We start from the raw sequence: 22,520 nt of genomic DNA on the forward strand, positions 1-22,520 counted from the left end.
TCTCTCTCATTCCAACCAAATTATCTATCACGGTTCACTATAATATACCTCTGAATCAGAAATAAACACACATCATATTAATCTTCTTTTATTAAAAGTTTATGCATATTATATTTTCTATTTTTGAATAGTCAATATGTCACGGATTCATAGAATCTGGTAGCTGCTAGGAAGCGCGATGAATGGAGCTTACAAACTGCGTTCAGTGAGCATACGGTGATATCTGTGCAGGAACCCAAACGGACAATATCCCGAACAACAATGCTTGCCAATGAGATATAGATTTCAGTCTACAACTTGGAATATGTATAGCAATTTTAGTCGATCCATCGGATACTCAATCCAATTCGAATGGGATGGATTTTATCCGATTTGATTGGAATCCGGAACGGATATAAGCTTAAGAAAAAAAAAATTCAAAGTGAGTTTGGATCGAATATAGATAATAGTATGCCACGACCCAAGATAACCTTAATACATATCCTCCATTCAAAATTATGATAATTTTATATTGTTTTCATGTACTCGACTTGATCTGATCCGACTAACCTCTTTTATGTTTCTGACTTGACCCGACCCAAAGTGGATATCGGATAGATATAAGTATGTAATTTTTACTTACGAGAGTAGTACAGAGATGGACTGACTTAATCCATACCCGATTAGTTGCCAGTCCTAACTTTGAAGCATAGCCACAAGTACAAAATTTTAGAGCCAAGATATTTGAAAAAAAAAAAAAAAAGAAAAAAATCTTTCAAACAATAGTCACATGGTAAGCACGCCTTTCCCATTAGCAAAGCATTCATAATGTGCTATGCTATCCAACCAGACTCCCGCACACACCCTTATCGAGCAGAGCAGGGTTTGTATCTTCCTCGCAAAAGAAGGATTCCTCTTTCTTCGCACAAATCCATTGTTGGATTGCATAGCGGTTGGATAGGGCTAGCACTCTAGCAGGGCTTGGAGAGGACTAATTTTGGATGGTACGGATCAGACATAACACTGAAGTAAGTGATGAATGATCTCAAATTAATCAAGCCAAGCAATTCAGAGTTGTTTGGACCACTAACTAAAACAAAATCAAAGAAAGACCAAATAAAATTACATGCCGAAGATAATCTGCCGCACCAGTCCATAGAAGACTTTTGAGCTAAACACAAAATCTACTCCAATTTTGCTCAGCAGACTTTACTACACATTCACAGAGAGCACATTAAGAGAAACCAGCGGTAAAGTGCAAATGAAAATAACCATAGAAGGAAAGGAAGACCACATCCAGAATCTAGAAGGAACCGGCAAAACAGCAGAATAAATTTTGAGATATAAGGAAACTTTAGGGGAACAGAATTTATCAAGCAAGATGGAACTTTTTGGTGCTTGAGTCGAAAAATAAAAACATGAAATAAAGTTATGACATTGATGTGCATTGGATTTTGCGATGATTTGAATTTTACCACGAAAACCCTTCTTACTTTTTCATATGTCCAGAAATGGATAGGAGCGTTTTCCCCTCTCAAAAGAGAGAAAAAAAAAAAAAAACAGTTGGAAGAGATCTTTCCCCTCTCTCTTCTTGTACAGGATAAATATATTCCGCTAAAATGATGAAATACTGTCCACTTCCAGACGTTTGATAATATAACCCTTCTCGTAGAATTAGGATATTCCCTAAAGCAAACACGGCCCAAAAGCCTGAAGGCATATAAAGTTGCAGTCTAATCAATTGGCGCTTTTGCGGAACGATGTGCGACACAAAAGATCTGCAAGGATGCCGATTCCTCGTTGCGCGGTCAACCACCAACAGTAGAAGAATCTCATCTGAGAAACACATTTAGTCTGAGAAACATAGCAAACTCAACATTTAGGCCCACCACGCAGTACCCTTTTGAGACCATCTCTGATTATAAATGAACACTCGAGTTTCCTGATCAAAGTTCACAGTGAGCACACCCAATTTATAGAATGTGTTTGACAAAATTATGGACAACATCTCACAAATCACATGAATACACTACATCAACAGATCGACAAACAAATGATAAAAGGAAATGACTCAAAGAACACTTTCATTTCTTGAGTGGATTCATCCTGTCTCTGAGGTAGTAAAGTTTTGCCCTCCTAACCTTTTTCTTGTCTAAGACCTTCATTTCCTTGATGTTCGGAGAATATCTGCCATGATATGATAGGTCACAAAATTGCCCGTTTAGTACATTGACTGCACGCATAGGATAGGAATTAAAGCATCTGAAAATATAACTTACAAGGGGAAAACGGATTCAACTCCAACACCAGCCACAAGTCTACGCAATCTAAATGTTGTATTTAGACCAGCATTTCGCCTTGCTATGACAATGCCCTTCAAAACTGAAATTCTTCGTTTGTTCTCGGGAACTTCCTGTTCAATTCATGGATCAGAAGAGAACCAAACAGAAAATCCACTAAAAAAGAAAGTCATACCACTTCTTTACCAAAAAACCAATGTCATACCACTTTTAGCTGAACAATATATCCAGGCCTTATATCAGGAATCTCTCTTTCAGCCTGTACTTTTTCCACTGCCTCTTTATCTAAAATCTGTAAATGTCAGAAACTATCAAAAGTTAAGATACTGAGAATCGCCATATCCTTCTGCAGTGCAAACTATACCAATGACAGCCTCAAGATTATGATAAAAGAGACTTCCTCACTTCAACAAAAACTGGAAATTATCAATATTTGTTAAACAAAAAAGTACAGCATAATGCTAAGACAAAAGAATCTGGCATCCACCTCACTAGGCTTACATTCATGATATGCTTCGCTGTTTTATCGAGCCTTTTAAACTTGATGCGTTGAGGCTGATCTACATCAGGGGAGGTAGTATTGTCTTGTCCCAGAGATGCCTCAGGATGACCTACTGTTGTTATGCTTCTGCAGAAAGAATTATTTCCAATAATGCCGGACCTAAAAAACCCATTTTGAAATGGTGTCAACTCCCTAAGGATTGCAGCTTATTTTCCTGAAATAAGTCAACGAGAATCAGCTGTCTGAATTGTGGATCTTCCTTGCATCAATAGCCATAGAAGAAATCAAGATATAATAATTTAAACAGAGTTATGATGCACATCAAAATTGTGAATATATACCATGCGTCATATTTATGTAGATGAAATTTTTATTATTTTCTAAAAAATTTATGATGCAATATAGCCTATAAGTCTTAAATCCCATAAACATGAACGGTGGCAACAGCAGACGAGAGGAGTTAAATATTCAAGAGCAGTAGGGTGAGTGATCCAGTCAGCACCCTGGTAGTGGAGAGCACTTGCTTAAGAGAAAGGAGGGAAAAGGAAGTAGAAGAGTGAACAGTGAAAATATAAGATTATAGCTAAATAATGACAATTATGTGAAGGACCATGTAAAAGTAGGTCCAAAACCATTTCTTATGGCTGCTATTTTAAACCACAGAGCCCTTGCCTTTCTTTTTTGGATTTCTTTTTAACATTAGCAGCTTTCACATGCTTCAAGGAGCTATGGAGGAGGAAGCAGTCAAATATGATGCGGTTCGTCCCATGCATAGAGATAAACAATTAATCATCTGTAGGTCTATCTGACTTTGTCAGTTAACTCATGAGGTCTTCTCTGTAGCATGCATTAGAAGTTTCCTTTTTCTCAAGGGGAAAAAAAATTGTGATTCACTGGCTGCCTTGATTGATAAAAACCTCTCATAAAATAAATCTAGTTTTTGTAGCTAATAATGACAGTTTGGTTTTCTAGTGTGTGCCAAGCACTCCAGTTCTTTTTTTCTCTTTTCCTTGTCCAAGAAAAAACTAAAAACTTTTTGTGATTCTTTAGCTTCCTTTCTTCATGAAACCACTTGCAAGATGACTGGTTATGTGTGTACAGCTCTTATTATGTTTAGCAGGTCTGTCAATCATCAATGTGATTTCTTGAATCATGTACTGCTATTTTACAATGTAGGGCAAGTGTTCATGATGCATGCCTTCCTGCGTTTGGTTGGCCATTCCTTGATTTATAGTATATTCAATATGCACTGCAAATTACTGTGTTTTTTCCACCCAAAAGTACCTTTTGATTACAAAAATTTCAATGTCCAGATGCCATGGGATCATAAAAGACCATGATCAAAGCCTCCAAGTGTAGAACATGAACCAGTAACAAAATCTAGTTTGGGAATTCTAGATATATAAAAGAATTGGCTAAGAAGTCTACTTAAGGACGAGCTTGCGCATCATTGATTTTCCCCCCCCCATAAGAAGCAGGCTAACTTTCTTAATCAATAAAACATGTGGTTAATCTTATTGCCCAAAATTGTCTGGATTATTATGAGATGAAGGACTTAGAGCACTTTGTGGCTTGATACAGATCTTCAGCTTTTCGCGTGAAGGTTAAATTGGCAATGTGGTGGATTATACTATAGACTTGGATAATTAACAGATTGGATATTCATAATTAAATGAGAACATGAGGTTTGGTCTTAGTTGCTACATGTCATCCAAGGTAAATAAGCATGCATAATGTGATCCATTTTAATGGAATCTAGCTAAAAATTTTAATCTTATTCATGCTAACCCAAATTAATGTTGATTTAATATCTACACTTATTTATTCTCAACTTGAATTTCCATCAACTCAATGAACAAGAAATCATAAGGATTCCCATATATTGTATTAGGACTCTTTTTGTAAACTTGCTGTCTTAAACATTTATACGATTTGAAGAGGCTTTACTTTTATGCATCAGCTAATTGCTATTATCCATGTGCACGTTGAAAGTTTAGGAAACATTTCTGGTGGTGAACTTTTATGCCATCAAGGGGAAGCAATATGTCTAAATTAGGAGTCAATGTCTGATCACAATTTAACATGTTGTACATTCTATACCCATTCTGACTTGAGTTTGTGATGATTAGCCTTAACCGATCATGCCATATACCATACTTGGGTTTCTTTTGGGTCAAGCTTAGCACTTTGGCTGAACTTCCCATTAACATGCTTGGAAGATCTTATTCTCATTCAAATCCCCTCACCCTATTTTATGACAGATCTCTTCATAAGATTTGATTAATATTCCTAATTTTGACTATATTGTCTTATCACCAATTATCTATCTATTTTGTTGGTTGTTTTACTTTAATTTCTTTGCGACAAAGTTCTTGAAGCTCTTTAAAGTGTAGACATGAAAGTATGGGAACCAAAGCTACCAATAGCTTGAGGCAGCTGATGGCCTGTCAAGCTGATCCAAAATTGCATTTAATAGAATGAATTTAAGCCTAAGTAAGGCCTCAAATACTAGATTAATTTATCCTCATCCAAGATGTTACAATAGCCACAACACCTCATTGTGCATCCAAGAAACTAACTTGCCACTCAAATTGAGCTTGACAACATCCATAAAACACCATGAAATTTGTTGTATCTCTAAATGTCTTACAAGTCTACACACTACAAACTTGGACCAACAAAGGCAAAGGAATTATATATAAGTTATATGAAGCTATAACTATAGCCAAATTTATGAATGCAAATGAATGTGTTCTTGTTGTTGAAATAAATGCCTCTTAATTACTTAAACTACTTCATAAGTTCTTGGTAATTTCTTATAGATATATCATCTCACTTTTTTGATTCCAAGTAGATTTCTTACAACATTTCTTACAAATAAAGTAGAAAGATGATTCAATTAAATTTTGATGGTTTTACTTGCAACTTCTCAAAAAGATAGACCAATAAAGTTACACCATGGTGCATACCAGCTATGCTAAGTTTCTAACCATAAAACTTTTAGTTGTGAATATGTACTTAATAGGCATAGTCAGGCTATATAACTTGAATCAAAACCACCAATCTACTGGTTAAGAAGGTAAGAGAAAATCTATTTATGCATACGAAAAGAAATGTTTTATCCACTTTCTCTCATAAAATAAATGCATACTCAAAACAGCCAATTTCAACGGAAATACAAAACGACATAACTATTTCCTGTTTTCGAATAAAGAAAACATATATGACATGTCTAGAGGGATCTCCTTTATCTTAACATTTGCTTCGCTTAACTTTGCCAGAGTCGCAAAATTCCTCGAGCACTACGAAGAGTCCAAATAGTCAAATTTCAACTGTGATCATAAAACACTATATAAACTATCGCTTACAAAGTCTCAAAGTTTTCAGAATCAAAGAAACAATCAAATATTTTGTAATAATATCAAAATCAAAAATAAATTAAAACAAGCGATTTGTTCCAAGAAAACAAAAAGATGTGGAAGTCAAAAAAAATCACCAATATATGATAAAAAAGAATTGCGATCTCGATTCATCTTGGAGGTCCCGATATTAGGGATTCCAAAGCCTCGATAGGTGGCAGATCGAAAGGAGCATCCAATAGAAGAGAGAGAGGCTGGATCGAAGACACCCCAAAAGCACCGTTGAAAAAGCCCTAGGGTTTCGTGTTTGTCGCAGCAAGTGGCAAGAAAATGAGACTAAGGAGTGAATAGGTCAGCATGTCAACTCCTAGGTGGATTTATAGGAATGGGCCATAGCATCCTTATAATTATTATAAGAGTGAATAGGCTAGAGCGTCAACTCCCAAGTGGATTTATAAGAATGGGCCATAGCATCCTTATAATTATTATAACGATGTCTTGGTTTCCAGATCCTTAATGTTTAGCTTTGGTGAGCGCATCTCAAAGAAGTGCTCTCTGCTCCACCAAGAACTTGGCTTTTTGGAAGACCAATCAATCAAACCAAAAAGAATATACCTATTAGTATGAGGAGAAAGTTCCACACAGATTCCTATGGTTCCCATCCAAACACAATGTACTCCCCCCTCCCCCCACGCTAATAGTTCAATAGTCCTGATTGAGGGTTTAGAGGAAAAAGAGAAAGGATAATGGTACGAGATTATTGAAAACATTAGACATCTCAACTACCATCCACTACTTTTAGAAGATAATGCCCACCTTTTATTTAAGAATAAAAAAAAATCTATTTTTTTGTCCAAACCGGGCAAAGTTGTGCACAAAGGGAAAAAAGTGGGCCAGATGCACATGCTCTGAGTATCATGTCAATGTAATTCAATCCATTGTCAATGCCTCTTCTAATAAAAGGAAGATAATATTTTGATTGGAGCTTGGCCCTGTTATATACCAGTATGTATCTTTTCTCCAAAGGAGCCAATAACAATTTAAAATCAAACTATCAGTCAATATACTAAACATTTTTATTTAAGTAATTTTTGTTTGTAGTTAAAATTGCCCCCATGAGAAGAAATTACTAATTCACACAGAATACTAGGTAACCATTAAAGCTTTATGACCATTGATTTTTTTTTTCTGGGTGAGGAAACAATCTTTCTGGTGTACTCACAAATGAGAAAAGTTGACCTAACAATAATAGGATGCAAAAGAATTTAATGAGATAATAACACCATAAACTAGGGCTTGTCTCAATGATCACATCAAAAATTAGATAATGATACTTTTTTAACATGCAATTACTCCAATGAACATTATTCTATTATAGATGAGGGCATAGAAGATTTAACATGCAAATAACTTTTATGTCTGCCAACAAAGTCATACTTCAATGCATGTTTTGTACATAAGTTATGAGTCATAAGAGAACTTATAATCTACATCTATTACCTAGTCCATTACTTTGTCCTCCATCATCAAGTGTCGAGCCTATATCATTAATGAATTAAAATCATAATTATTGCATGACAAATAATTATTAAATTAGTGGTGTCTGACAAATGAACAATATATATCTGTACGTACATATACATGTTACATGTATATATTTGTACCTATATATATATTTATAGTTATTTTCTTTCTTTACATTTTTTTGTAAATTATTTAGATCCTACAAAAGCAAGTCTAGATGGAGGAAATATCCCTTACCCTGATTTGACTACATGTTGTGAGTTTAGGAATTGGAGATGTGGGAACAAATTGACCACAACAACAATGTAATATAACATCGCCTTATTTATAAAAATATAAAGTAAAATAGTGTAAAATCCTATTTCATTTATTTTTCCTTGATCAAACACTATTAAATTTTTTTGGTAAACACTAATTTATTCCAAAATAATGAAGAATAGAAGTAATGGGATACCTACTCCTACTCTATATTATTCTGGAATAAGTTATTTCATTAATGTCAGATGAAATAATTAATTGTAGATTAAATCAAATATGTGTTTGGAAAGCAAAAGGTGCGCTAAGCCCATTTTTGCTTTTCTAGAAAAAAATAATTTGCTCCTGTTATTTCAATTGATGTTTGATCAGGACAAAAAATGAAATAGAATTTTACTCAATATTATTTTACACTTCTACAAATAATTGTCGATGTTATCATGATGCTACAAGCCAATTCTTATAAACCCACCCAAGAGTTGATGCTCCGACCCATTCACTCCCCCCATCTCATTTCCTGGCCGCATACCACGACAGATGCAAAATCCTAGGACTTTCCCAATGGCAATATCGGGGCATCTCCGATCCAACCTCTCTCTCTTTTACCAAATCCTCCATCCCTTTCAATCCGCCACCCATCGAGACTCTAGAATCCCCACATTGCAGCCACTAAGATGAATCGAGATTGCAATTCTTTTTTATCATATATTGATGATTTTTTTGACCGCCACGTCTTACTGTTTTCTTGGAATAAATCTCTTTGTGAATCTATTTTTGATCTTGTTATTAGCATACATCATTTGATTGCTTCTTTTATTTTGAAAGCTTTAAGATTTCATAAATAATAATTTTATGCAATGTTTTATAATCCGAGCTGAAATTTGACTGTTTAGATTCCCCCTTATTGCATTGTTTGAGGAATTTTGCAATTGAGGCAAAGTCAAGGGAACGAAATGTTAAGGTAAATGTGATCCCTCTAGACATCCCATATATTCTTTTGTTCAAAAATATGAACTATTCATGTAGTTTCGTATTTCCGTTGAAATTGGCTGCTCCAATTATGCATTTAGTTTATGAGAGAAAACGTATAAAACATTTATTTTCATATGTGCATAAAGATTTTATTAAGTTTTATTTCCTACAAGTTGACTGTGCCCATTTTAAGTACATATTCACTACCAAAAGTTTTTTGGTTAGGAACTTGGCACAATTAGCATGCAGCATGATGTCACCTCTCTTGGTCTATCTGTTCAAGAAGTTGCAAAAAATCATCAAAATTTAATTGCATCATCTTTCTACTTATTATAAGAAATGTTGTCAGAAAATCTATAAAGAAGTAAAAACTGATATGATATATTTATAAAAAATAACCAAGAAGGTATAAAATAGTATAAATGAGTAGGATGCATGTACTCGAGCAACAACAAGAACACACTTACCTGCATGCATAAGTTTATCCATACTTATAGGCTTAAAGATTAATATAACTTATATTTAATTTCTTTGCCTTTGACCATGCTCTAAGTTCATAATGCATAGACCTATAAGACATTCAAAGCTGAATTAAACCCAACAAAATTAATAGTGTTTTATGGATATTGTTGAGCTCAATTTGTGTGGGACGTTATTTTCTTAAAATGCACAAGGTATTTTAAGTATTGTAACGGTTGAGGATAAGTTTATCTGATATTTAAGGCTTTACTCAAATCAAACTCAAGTCGAATGGGTATAAATATGCGATATATTAAATTTTAATCAGTTAAGGCTAACCCAAAGGTAGAAAGGCATGTATCATGCATCATGAACATTTGCCCTATATTGTAAAATAATATACCATATATTATAAAATAGCGGTAAATGATTCAAGAAATCACATTGATGATCAACAGATAAATCACCAATTAATTGGCATGATATATAAACATTCAAAGCTGAATTAAACCCAACAAATTTAATAGTGTTTTATGGATATTGTTGAGCTCAATTTGTGTGGGAAGTTATTTTCTTAAAATGCACAAGGTATTTTGAGTATTGTAATGGTTGAGGATAAGTTTATCTGATATTTAAAGCTTTACTCAAATCAAACTCAAGTCGGAATGGGTATAGAATATGCGATATATTAAATTTTAATCAGTTAAGGCTAACCCAAAGGTAGAAAGGCATGTATCATGCATCATGAACATTTGCCCTATATTGTAAAATAATAGTACCATATATCATAAAATAGCGGTAAATGATTCAAGAAATCACATTGATGATCGACAGATAAATCACCAATTAATTGGCATGATATATAAATATTCAATAAATACTAGTTCTTTGATTGAATTACCACACAATGTCATCTTCCTTTCAAACAGCAAGAATGAATTAATGCAAAACCTTATGTCCCTAATTTACTCCATTCAGGGGAAAATAGACCTACTAAACATGATAAAAGCTATGCACACATACAACCAATTAAATTTGAACTAAATTATCTTATAAGAGGTTTCATGAAGAAAGGAGCGCAAAGAATCACAAAAAAGTATGTGATGATATTAGGGATTTCAGAGCCTCGATAGGTGGCAGATTCAAGGGGAGGGAGGATTCGGCCCCAAGGATCTAATGGAAGAGAGGCTAGATCGGAGACAACCAGTCGTTGAAAAACCTTGTCGCAGTGGATGGAAAAAAAAAAATGACACTTGGGGAGTAAATTAGCCGGAGCATCAATTCCCAAGTGGGAGTATGGTTTATAAGAATGTGTGTATAGCATCATTATTAGGGATGGCAATCTAGTTGAGTTGGATCATAAATGGATCAGTTCAGATACATGTTGGGTTAGAAAAATCCAAACCTGAACCCTATCTATTTATCAAACAAAAACCTACCTGTTTAATAAAAAGATAACCCAAATAGATAACCTGTTTATCTAACCCAACCTGACCTATTTTAGCTGTTTAATATATATATCTAACTCTGTTATAAGGAATCAAAGCAAAGAACAGTTCAGTGCTCAAGAAAAACCAAGACATATATCCAAGAGGCCAAGAAATAAACATGGACTGAAGAAATAAACACTGTCTACTCCAAGCTTTGCGATGGATCATCTTGACTTGATTTGCTGCTTTCTCAGAAACAAATAGTAAAATATCAAGCGGCCGAGTGCCCCCCATCAAACTAGAGATGATATCAAGAACAACAATCATAATCACAACTCGTTGGGAAAGAAGGTAATGGCAGTCATGTGAGAGAGGGTGAGAGATGGCCTGGTAGCAAAGGCTGGGAGATTGGAAGCTCGGGTCCCATCGCTGACCGAACTATCGATGCCGGCAGCTCAGGAGACGGTTGGGAGGGAGGGGGAGAGAGAGAGCCGAACGGAAAACATGGTAAAGGGGGACCTAAGAGGAATCGATCCGACCGCTCGGGCTAAAGCAGCACGGGTACAATGACATGGTGTCCTGCGGGGATCAGAGAGAGTGATTGAGAGAGATAGAATCTACGGTCTTAAATGGGCGATGGGGAAAAGGAACAGAGTCGTCTTTTGGCATGGTAGTTATTGGACGGGCCTCTCTAGGGACCCTAGACTCGAGAAGCCGAATTTCGTGACCCCCTAAAGGGATCATCTCTCTTGCGATCGAGGGGGTGGCACGGTGGAGAAGGATAAGCCAATGATTTGTCTCATCAGATGGATAAGCCAATAGGAGAAACGAAAGAGAATGGATGACAGACCTTGGAGGGATCGACGAAGGGGCAGGATCGGAGGAGATGGAGGACTCGATCGGTGACCTCCTGCTTGTCCAAGAACACGGCCACTGCCGCCACTGAAGGCTGCGAGAATCCCACCGCCCTACCGCCAACCGTCGCTGGCGGAGGGAACGACTTCATGAGACGGAAGGCATTTCGCATCGCTTGCATCTGGATCAATCATGAATTTGAAACCCTAATAAGATAAAAGACAGAGTTACAAGGTGGACTAGAATCCGGCCCAACCCATATAAGATAAAAGACAGAGTTACAACGCCTGGTTCCCCTCTCTAACCTTCTTATCTCGCTGCGGCGCCGTTCTATCAGCCACCGGCGACGATGGTGAAGTCGGTGGTCGGCGAAGAAACCCAACTTAAATCCGCTGAGGATCGCCTCTTCCAATCCTCCGTCCCCGCTCAAGTATCTCTCTCTCGCCTCGCGCTTATTCTTCGTTCTTGATGAAGATTTGGGTGTTGTTCAACAGGTGGGGCTTATCGTAGGTAAGCTAAGCTCTGATTCGAACCGAGGATTCGTCTATGATTTGATCCCCACACCGCCCACCGACGGTGGAGGACCCGCCTGCTCCCTTAGATCCGAGGGCGGGGGCCGAGACGACAAGAAGAAGGGGTCCAAGAGTGGGAAGGCCTCGGCGGAGCCGTCCCTCGTGATCGATGGTGATTGGGTTGGGGAACATGCCCGCCAGGTGAGAAGAAGTGCTTTAAGTATGGATAGTTATCAATTTGTGGCTTTTTACGGCGAAAAGTTTTGATTCTAATGTCTTTTTAGGTGTCGAGGATGCTACTGGGCGGTATGAATGTGGTTGGGATCTATATCTGGGCGTCCGAGGCCTCGTTTAAGGCCACAACGTCGTCGATACTCGTGCAGAAACTCCTTGATGATTACAATCAAATAATTTAAACATACATATTAACGAGGGATCAGAAGTCATACACCAAACATGAAGACGAGGATCTGGTAATAATAGGATCTCCACAAGATTCCAAAGTAGAAGTCCTCCATTGATAATCCATATGGAACAGATCAGGATCCTTCTCAATTCAACGTAGTACTACAGCCATCTTCACAAGTTCACTGTCGATCGTTCTTCTCAAGAACGGGTTGCACCACTACTTATATGCCTTTGAATCCTCCATTAGGATCACACTAGGAATCATTCCTAGAAGAACTCACCACATACAAAATGGAACCTGAAACTTATAATTGGAGGCCCTGGTCTGTCATCTGGGTTTGGGAACTCAAATTTGTAGCTGGGAAGAGAAAAAAAAAAAGCTTAGCATATGGAAGATAGAAACAAATGATCTGCAATATTGAAGATCAAATTGGAAATTAGAAGAACGGATACTCTGGATCATTGACGACAGCATCTACATGACCCATTCGGTCCAACGCTTGAATCATCCATAACTTGAGTCAACAATGACAAAAATGCATGACCATGTATTTTAAGTAAATATAGCATAATTACAACCTAGAACTCTTGGGAATAAATTAGCCAAGCCAACTAGCAAGGGTAACCAGACACCCAATAAAAAGAAGAAGAAGAAAGAAAGAGACAAGCACCTTGATTCTTGACTGAACAAGGGATGCCCGTTTTGCATTGTACCGAAATTTGTCGATGAAAGCCTGCATAGCAAAGCTTACAGTTTACATTTTCTGTAAGTGAAGAAATGACTTTACCAATTATCATCGTTCCAGTCCAAAAATAATATAATTTACAGAACACCTGTTCCACATCAGATGAAAGAAAAAGGGGAACAACATACTATGGTGGATGCTTAGGCCTCTTCCTAGAATGCACATGGTGCAAAATTTAGTGATTTATCATTTATACCACTAGCCTGCCAGTTCTTTCTCATTTGGACTACTTACAAGTATTTGGCCAGAAATCTTGACAGAAAAGAACATAAATGACAGGTACTCCATTTCTTAAGAAGAAAACAGTCAATGAAATAGTTAGATAAATCAGTTTCTTTGATACAGGAAACAAATTTTTTGCTCTGTGTATAATTTAGATTGAACAGAAGCATATTTCATCCCATTAACAATATCAAATATAGATTCCCCTCATAAAAATAAATAAATAACTGATTGAATCAAGGCAAATAAAATATCATCTATCAAAAGTCAGTATCTGAAAAGGACAATAATTCCATATTGCCAAATATCCCTCCCAAGGATAAAATATTATCCATAAACTTGATCTCTTCTCCCCCCCTCTATGTTGGAAACAATATGATGGAAGAAGGCGAACAGTATGTGCAATAGAACTTGATGTACTGAACCAAATTTTACCAAACAGGGCATTGAATGCTTCTAGAAGCCTTCACTACTATATGCAGTGGAATTCCATGCATTGAACAATAGGTTTCAGCTAATATCCTACAGAATCTGGATAAGAAAACTGTTTTGACACCAGTAATGCATATGTACAGCAGGGGTGTCTTTTTGGTGGCAGACCTGCATGTGGGCCCTAGCCTTTTCTTTCGATTCGAAGGCCTTCTTTTGATTTTTGAGCTGCTCTTCACGTGTCTTCTCAAACGTATCATAGTCCCCTTTGTAAGTAGTCAGCTTTTGTCCATGTAAATGGATAATATCTGTAACTACCTGGATAAGATCGGGAAATAATCATCACAACAAAAAATATATTTTCTGCTTCATACTAAAGCTAGATGGATAAAAACAACTTCATTTTGAGGAAATGTTACACCAGAGATCAATTAAAAATATACCGTATTCAAAAACTCTCTGGCATGAGAAACCACAATAAATGTCTTGGGCCATCTAACCAGATATGATTCCAGCCATAATACGGCATGAAGATCAAGATGGTTCTGCAAAAATGAAACATTTAATGCAACTCTCCCATAGAGCCAGAAGAATCTAAGGCATATCATATTCACAAATTACCGTTGGTTCATCAAGTAGTAGTAAATCAGGCTCAATAAACAGAGCACGTGCAAGAGCTATTCGCATCCGCCATCCACCTGAAAATGTTTTCGTAGGCTTCCGCTGCATTTCTGGAGTAAAGCTAAGACCCTGAAAGTTTTCAATTTCATTACAAGATCCTATACAGCTAAGGCAGCAGCAATAATTTTGAAGCAAATGGTGAAAAACATATGCTTAATGAAACTAAGTGATAAAATATTTTTACTTTTATACCTAATTAAATGTTTATGTATGTACATGCCTGTGTGTTGCTGACATTAGCACATGCATGCACATATAGATGTTCATCTGTGCTTATATGCATATGCATGCAACAATCTAAAAGAGAAAAAAATGTTGCATGCATGTATGAACGGCATGATGAATTATATATCACTCCAGTAAATAACTGAAAGGGAACAAAGAACAGCAACAAAGCAATGGGAGCATAAAGTGTTGATTCTTCAGTCCAGAAAATTCAGCACCAATACTGCCAACCAGCATGAATACCACAACTCCTTAACCGTCAGTATAAAAAACCAGGCAAAATCTGTTTTATTTTGGTTTTTACAAAGTAAAACTACTCAGACAAAAGCATTTTTTTCAATATTTCCATCTTTTTTTTGGGGGGGGGAGTGGGAGGATGCCAAATCAACTCAGGCCCTTTTGATGTCATAAAAAAGACAAGTGACACACACCAAACATACATTCAAACATAACATTTTTTTTTTTCCTTTTGCAGCATTAACACTTTCTTCTGTGGTAAACAAGTGAATTCAAGCTAGCAGCAAGCAACCATTTCACAAGATGATAACATGAAAAATCTTCAGCCTCCCTCAAAAAAAGAGCTGCCAACTTGCCAAAAACATATCTTAACGAATAACTTGTTGTCAATTGAGAGCACACTGTATTTTTTTCACCTTCTTTTCTATCCTCAAAGCCAATAAGAAGATAACCTAAACTATGAATCCTTGTTATCACATGGGCGTAAGCTTAGCATACTTGTAGCAAAAAATTCATAAGAAGGTCATTTTTCTTTAGACTTGAGTATCATAGGACCTGCAATTCATGAGATTTTTAGATATCTATCCATTTACCATAATGTTTTGCTTCCTTGTTCAGATACTTATCCTGATATTTTCATATGGTCTATTTCTAACGGCCAAGAACAAGTGTTAACAAAAAACATGATGCCTTAATAAATGAGAAATAGATATAGAAAACTCTTAACTGGACATGTTCAAATCCGAAACAATAAAAATACCTTCATTCAGTAAATAACTTGCAATGAATTAGTAAATGATAAAGGTCAACAGAGACTTGATGGGTCTAAATTACTAACCGCCAAAATCGAAGCAGCACGGGACTCTGCAGAATCAGCATCAATAAACTCAAGCCTTTTGTATATCTCTTCGAGTCTTTTTGAAATAGCATTTTTGTCCATTGAACCATTAGCCTTGGAATTACTCTTTCCTGTTTCTTCATCGTCTTCTAGATCTCTCTTCCGGACAACAGCATATGTGTCAGTGCACTAAGTGATGCAGAAAACAAATACTAATGCAAAGAACTAAAGAAAGTATGTCGACCAGTAAAATTTTATAATACACAATAACATTATTAAACCTGTTGTGAAAGTAGACGAGCTTCTTCTTCCAAGAGTTGAATTCTCTCAATATCAGAGTTCAGGACACACTGCAGGGCTGTTGTGTCGTCTCCCTCAACTTCTTGCTCCACATGTAGTATTTGGCAGTTCTTAGGAATACCATCAATAGCATGCATAGCCATATGCCTCAGGAAAGAAGTTTTACCGGTACCATTTCTCCCAACAAGACCTGATAATAAAGAAGCATGAAAAGGTGTAAGTCTGCAAGAGAATCGATCTTAAGAATTCTATCAACTTTTTATATCACCATTTGAAATAGAAACATGCTCAAATAGGAAAAAAGTGTGGCAGACATTTTGCAAATATAAATTTTAAATGAGGATCAAAGATAGTAGTAGTTATTATTCCTTTTCTCCTTGATTGCAAGCTACAGGATTCTAAAAGATACTTGTTGCGGCCAATCGCCTCGTCGTCCGATCGCCGGGAAGCGTGCACCTGCAAAAGGAAGTCCGCACTGACCGGAGGCGGCTCCGGCGGGGACCCTCCGACGGTCAAGTCAGAGAGGTGACTGGGCAACAGTGAAATGAAGACAGAGAGCTCAATCGAGGGAGAGAGGGAGAGAGGTGCGAGCCTGTGTTTTTGGGAGAGACGGACGGATCGATCCCTTGCACTGTTGCCTTCCCCGGTTTATATAGTGGAGCACGGTATGGCGCCGTCATTAATGGCGCGGACAAGTGAGGAACTGTCAACTCACTGTGGACTGTCAGAGTCGCCGTGAAAATGTCACGTCGCCGTGTGGCTGTCCAATCACCAGGGCTGACCACGCTCTCGGCGGGACAACGCCCCTAGGTAACCGCGCCGCATGTCCGTGTCGGAGCTGACAAGGTCTGGCGACTGTACGGCGATCGGAGGAGTCGGCCGACCCTAAGTAGGTGGCCAGCGGAGTGGCGTTGGGTTCCTCCGTCGGTCGGCGAGTGAGTCGGCCATCAGACTTCCTGGTCGGCCGGCCAGTCGGAGTCGTCCGTCGGAGTCGGTTGGTCGGCCAGTCGGGGTCGTCCGTCGGAGTCGGCCGGTCGACCAGTCGGTCGGTCGGCCAGTCGGAGTCGGTCGGTCGGCCGGTCGGTCGGTCGGCCAGTCGGAGTCGGCCAGTCGGTCGGTCGGCCAGTCGGGGTCGTCCGTCGGAGTCGGCCAGTCGGTCGGTCGGCCAGTCGGAGTCGGTCGGTCGGCCAGTCGGGGTCGTCCGTCGGAGTCGGCCAGTCGGTCGGTCGGCCAGTCGGAGTCGGTCGGTCGGCCAGTCGGTCGGTCGGCCAGTCGGAGTCGGCCAGTCGGTCGGTCGGCCAGTCGGTCGGTCGGCCAGTCGGAGTCGGTCGGTCGGCCAGTCGGGGTCGTCCGTCGGAGTCGGCCAGTCGGTCGATAGACCGACCGGTCGTCGGTCGGGTGTCGGCTCCTCCAACCACCGTACAGCCGCCAGACGTTGTCAGCTCCGACACGGACATGCGGCACGGCTACCTAGGGGCATTGTCCCGCACAGGGCATAGTCAACCCTGGTGATTGGACAGCCACATGGCGACATGACATTTTCACGGCGACTCTGACAGTCTACAGTGAGTTGACAGTTCCTCACTTGTCCGCGCCATTAATGACGGCGCCATACCGTGCTCCACTATATATATACCGGAGAAGGCAACAGTGCAAGGGATCGATCCGCCCGTCTCTCCCACATACGCAGGCTCGCTCTTCTCTCTCTCTCTTTCTCAGAGCTCTCCGTCTACATTTCACTGTTGCCCAGTCACCTCTCTGACTTGACCGTCGGAGGGTCCCCGCCGGAGCCGCCTCCGGTCAGTGCGGACTTCCTTTTGCAGGTGCACGCTTCCCGGCGATCGGGCGACGAGGCGATTGGCCGCAACAATACTAATGCTGGCCTAACAAGCCGACTCTACAAACAAGCTAACATCAACCACTTCTGCAATCCACGAGATATACTTCCATTTTTAGTATTCAAATCATGAAATATTTATAAACACTTTCCCACAATAAGAATGCTCAATCTATCATTATTTTCACTATTTCCATTGTTATAGTTTATGCATCACGTTTTCTCTTTGAATTCATTTTCAAAACTCAGCAGAGACACTGAAGAACCCAAAATGCAAGATCTGTCTTTCTTTTCACAGCCAAATTGTACTTCCAGAGAATATTTCCGTGGTGACAATTTATAATCATGGCAAGACAAGTTGGATTCCTTTTTCCTTCATTTTAATGATCAGTGGCTGACTATATTGCATTAACTTTGTGGGATGGTAAAACAAAAACCAACAACTTTTAGATACGATGGCATGCATATGGAAAATGCACAAGAATATGATCACCATTAATAATCAAGAGCATATAAACTATTAAATATAAAAATTATAAGGCTGTTATTTGTCCAAATTTTATATAGAAGTTGTATTTTGTTAGAATATTTGGAAAGCATGAACATAGCTTATGTAAATGCTGTCCTTTTCTTTTCCTTGTCACTGGATATTTAAGCACATGTGCCAGTCTCACTGATATAATGGAAATGGGGAAATGACAGCATAAAACGTTCATTACACGCAGCAGTGTCATTAAGGAGAAACAGATGTATATAAGATCCGGTGACACATGACTAGGTTAAGCATTTGCAAGATGACCGACAAGAACTCTTTGTGAATAGTGGGACAAACTAGCAAATCAAACAACTCGCCATCAATGGAAGTTCTCCACAATGTTTTCTACTTTATGGAAAAAAAGATTGAGAACAAATTGGGCATTAACAAAGTCAAAGGGAGATATCATCACCTTGGAGGCAACAACAAGCAAACAGCTTAGGTAGCCACATCCTAGTTTTTTTCCTAAGAACATGAACAATGACTGCTGTAGAACACTACTGAACCAGAACAGAAATGGGAGAAACTTACATTCCAACCTTTCTCTAATTCAGTGACAGCATAGAAAATATATTTTTACAAACATTGATTTTGAATTAAATATAGGTGGTCTTACTATGTGCCCAAACCCTATTCCTCAATCAGGTTTAAAGATACATGAAACATAGCCTGCCAAGTTCGAGGGATAGAGTTTGAACCCATATCATGCCATTGGCACATTAATCACGTTACTGACAGACCATCAACATAACAAGAAAAGTACATGACTTTCCTAGAGTAACAAGCTGGGAAATTAAGTCACACTTAACTACCATCCATCATCTGATGATAGAAAATACAAGATGGGTAACTACAAATTGTATGAATCAGAAACTGACCATAGTGCCTTCCAAATGAAAGAGTCACTGAAGCATCTGTGATAAGATCACGACCACCAACCGAAACAGTAAAGTTCTCCATATGGATATCCCTGACAGCTGACCCCTCATTTCCACCATGATTTACGCATACAACAGGCATCCCTGCTCTAACTGCCTCCATCTCCGCCAAATGCATTTGATATTGAGCCTGATCAGCAAAAGGTACCAGAATAAAGCGAAAGCCAAATGACAGCACAAGAAGCCGAACTCAAATGTTATTATGAAACATAACAATAAGCCCCAGGACTTGTTGACAGGTCTTTAAACTTCCAAGATTGGTAAAGCCAATCAATAGAGAAACTGCAGACTTTACAGGAGGTAATAGTTTTCACATAAATGTCCTAAGGAAAACTAAGTGAATTTGTATCTTATAATGCATGTCTAAATATGTGCCAGCATAGGCATATAATAAATAATGAGCTAGACCTCCACTAGTTAATTTCATTAGAATTGGTAAAATGGTCACCAATATTTTTTTCAGAATAAAGAACTTTCATATAAGAGTGTCAAATGTAAACACATAATGATGATGGCATCATAATTTAGAGTGTTCAAGAATGTCATGAAGTCTATCGAGTGTCCAGCTGTCCGACACCACTGCAGGATCTGAGGAGGGTCAGATATGTGCAGTCATGCATATGTGAACGGAGAGGCTGTTTCCGTTTTGAATCCGTGACCTCCAGGTTATAATGTAGCAGCCTTACCACTGAGACAAGGCTCACCCTCTGTAACACTTCTTCCCATCTATTCCTTCTAGGGGGAAAAAAAGTAAATAATAACACTAATAATGAACCTCGACCAATCTGCCATTAGAAATTAATAATGCAACCAAAATAAACCCCAAATTGAGGACTGCCATACATTGATATTTTGTCTTGCTTGCCTAGAAACAATTACCTGCATAAAAGAGAATTTTACACCATAATTTGCTTTCAAACCATCAAAAGCGTCAATTGGCAGCAACAGAAACACAAACATTTCCAGGAAACTAACTTTCTACACGAATTTAGACCAGATTTAAAACAATCCTCGCATTGCGACAGATGAAGAAAACAACTGAATTGTAGTTTTTTTTTTTTTTAAGTTCACATAAGCAAATAAACAAATCGATCAAGAACAATAAACAGACCACGATCGGCGTGAAAAGAGGAGAGGTTTTGCAAGCACAGAGATTGGAACGATGAGGGAATACCAAGTGGCCCTCGGCGTCGTCCCGGACACAGCCAGAGTCGATGATCTTTCCAATAGCGCCGGCGGTGGGGGAGGTCGGCGGCGGGGACGGAGGGACCAGCGAGGCGGCGGGGACGGCGTACTCGACGGCGCCGGAGAGGAGGAAGCCGGTGGGGGAAGGGCGGGGGGAGGAGATCGGGGGAGGAGGGAAGGCGAGGGGGGCCCGTGTCGACGGGGAGTGGCGGGCGGAGGAACGAAGGAGGGAGGAGAGGACCCGGCGGGAGGCCATGAGGCCGATCGAAGGGCTACGCTGACCCAGAGTGGCAATGGGATCTAGGGTTTGGAGAGAGAGGGGGGGGGGGGGCGCGGGGGGTGTGGTTTATTCGGAAAGGGTCCGGTTTGGAGTTCCTCGGACTGACTTCATTGGAGGTGCTGAGAATTAGGGAAGGGAGACGGGGACAACGATTATCTTCTAACGAAGTTTATATAGTTGTTTATGCGGAAGAAGATCTGGACCGTCGAAATACGTATGGAAGGAAGAGATAAATTGAGTGAGGAAGTGGGATGACGGATGAGGGTTCTGTATAGGAATTTTATATGCGGTAAGTTCTATGATTGGGTTGCAGTGGGCGGGAGGTGCCGGATGCGGACATCAACGCTCTTATGCGCTGGAGTTCTGGGAGGGTTCTGAGACCGCGTTCGTTGGAGCACACTGTTGTTCAGGTTCAGAGTCGAGCGAAGCTGAAACGATTTTCATGGAATTAGAAATAATACGTTGATACAATAATTTTAGCCAGCTCATTGCATATCTGATTTGATTGAAATAAAATAAATTTTATCCAATACAATTGAAGTATAAAATAGTTATGAATCTTAAAAAAATAATTGAAGCTGATTTGGATCGAATATAAGTAATGATATATTTTGATCCAAATTCGATCTAATATTATTTTAATATATATTTTTTAAAATTATAATAATTTTATATTATTTATATGCATTCGATTTGATCTAATTCAATCATTCATTCTTATTTATCTAATCCGATCAAATCTATATCTCTATTTGATTGAATCTAACATAACGGATACAGAACGGATATGGATATAGAACTTTTACTTACGAGATCAATATGGATATAGACCTATCTGTCTCATATCTGACTCGTTGCCGTCTCGAATGATATGGCGCTGAGCTTATTAAAAAAATTTAAAATTTTTTAAATATTTATTTTTATAAATATTTAAAATTATATAAAAATATTATATTTTTATATTAAATTATTTTTCATGCGCATCACAGCCTACTGCTGCAATTTTTTCAGAATTCAACAAAAATAAAAGATATAATAATAATAATGATGATAATCAAATAAATAATAATGAGCACGTCCATTCATGTCTGCAATGAGAAAATGATGAAATATATCATAATTTATAATTTTTTAAAAAATGACAAAAATAAGTTCAGGATATATGTTACATAATAGCAAGACTACAATGAATTATAATTTCACAGGTGATGACATGACAGTCTAATTGAATTCATATTAAACAAAAATAGCATAGTTGCCCAATAGTCTGACCGTACCAGACAATGATGGAACCAACTTAAATAGAAAGGTTAAAAGGGTTTTCATAAAAAGTTATTTTCATTGTCAAACGAGATTAACTTGCATCTAAAATGATTTTTTGCATGCTGATCATGAGTAAAAATTTATTGTAATGATAATACCACATCAAACTTATCACAATTCAATGAGAACGTTTGCATTTCATCAAGTACCGTGATGATATCCCACAATCCACATTGTCCGACTGATATC

The 22,520-nt window shown here is 38.4% G+C and overlaps 3 protein-coding genes across 6 annotated transcripts; 1 reads left to right on the forward strand and 2 right to left on the reverse strand.

Moving 5' to 3' along the window:
• Positions 1 to 1,827: 1,827 nt before the first annotated feature.
• LOC105037156 (large ribosomal subunit protein bL19c) lies at positions 1,828 to 2,995 on the reverse strand. Its single transcript, XM_073250188.1, has 4 exons — positions 2,781 to 2,995; positions 2,485 to 2,571; positions 2,259 to 2,392; positions 1,828 to 2,166 (listed from the first exon to the last, which is right to left on the reverse strand). The coding sequence occupies exons 1-4, from the start codon at positions 2,784 to 2,786 to the stop codon at positions 2,064 to 2,066; spliced, it is 330 nt and encodes a 109-aa protein (XP_073106289.1). The 5' UTR covers positions 2,787 to 2,995; the 3' UTR covers positions 1,828 to 2,063.
• An 8,634-nt stretch (positions 2,996 to 11,629) lies between these two features.
• On the reverse strand, positions 11,630 to 21,081 carry LOC105037883 (ABC transporter F family member 3). 4 transcript variants are annotated; one of them, XM_073250184.1, is made up of 11 exons: positions 20,718 to 21,081; positions 19,484 to 19,673; positions 16,215 to 16,423; positions 15,934 to 16,122; positions 14,574 to 14,702; positions 14,396 to 14,497; positions 14,124 to 14,270; positions 13,227 to 13,289; positions 13,009 to 13,070; positions 11,941 to 12,913; positions 11,630 to 11,841 (listed from the first exon to the last, which is right to left on the reverse strand). In XM_073250184.1, the coding sequence occupies exons 1-10, from the start codon at positions 20,982 to 20,984 to the stop codon at positions 12,823 to 12,825; spliced, it is 1,449 nt and encodes a 482-aa protein (XP_073106285.1). In that variant the 5' UTR covers positions 20,985 to 21,081; the 3' UTR covers positions 11,630 to 11,841; positions 11,941 to 12,822. The 4 variants fall into 4 exon arrangements, with proteins under 4 accessions (XP_073106285.1, XP_073106286.1, XP_073106287.1 ...); XM_073250185.1 differs by lacking the exon at positions 11,630 to 11,841 and having other exon boundaries at positions 12,596 to 12,913; positions 13,009 to 13,054; positions 13,226 to 13,289; XM_073250186.1 differs by lacking the exon at positions 11,630 to 11,841 and having other exon boundaries at positions 12,596 to 12,913; positions 15,934 to 16,092; positions 20,718 to 21,076.
• Positions 11,929 to 12,563, forward strand: LOC140854272 (uncharacterized). The gene is made up of 3 exons (XM_073249818.1): positions 11,929 to 12,065; positions 12,130 to 12,348; positions 12,432 to 12,563. Exons 1-3 carry the CDS (start codon positions 11,985 to 11,987, stop codon positions 12,561 to 12,563), a joined length of 432 nt encoding a protein of 143 aa, XP_073105919.1. The 5' UTR covers positions 11,929 to 11,984.
• Positions 21,082 to 22,520: the final 1,439 nt, after the last annotated feature.

The sequence above is a fragment of the Elaeis guineensis genome, chromosome 16 (genome assembly GCF_000442705.2).
Source record: "Elaeis guineensis isolate ETL-2024a chromosome 16, EG11, whole genome shotgun sequence".
NCBI lineage: Eukaryota > Viridiplantae > Streptophyta > Magnoliopsida > Arecales > Arecaceae > Elaeis > Elaeis guineensis.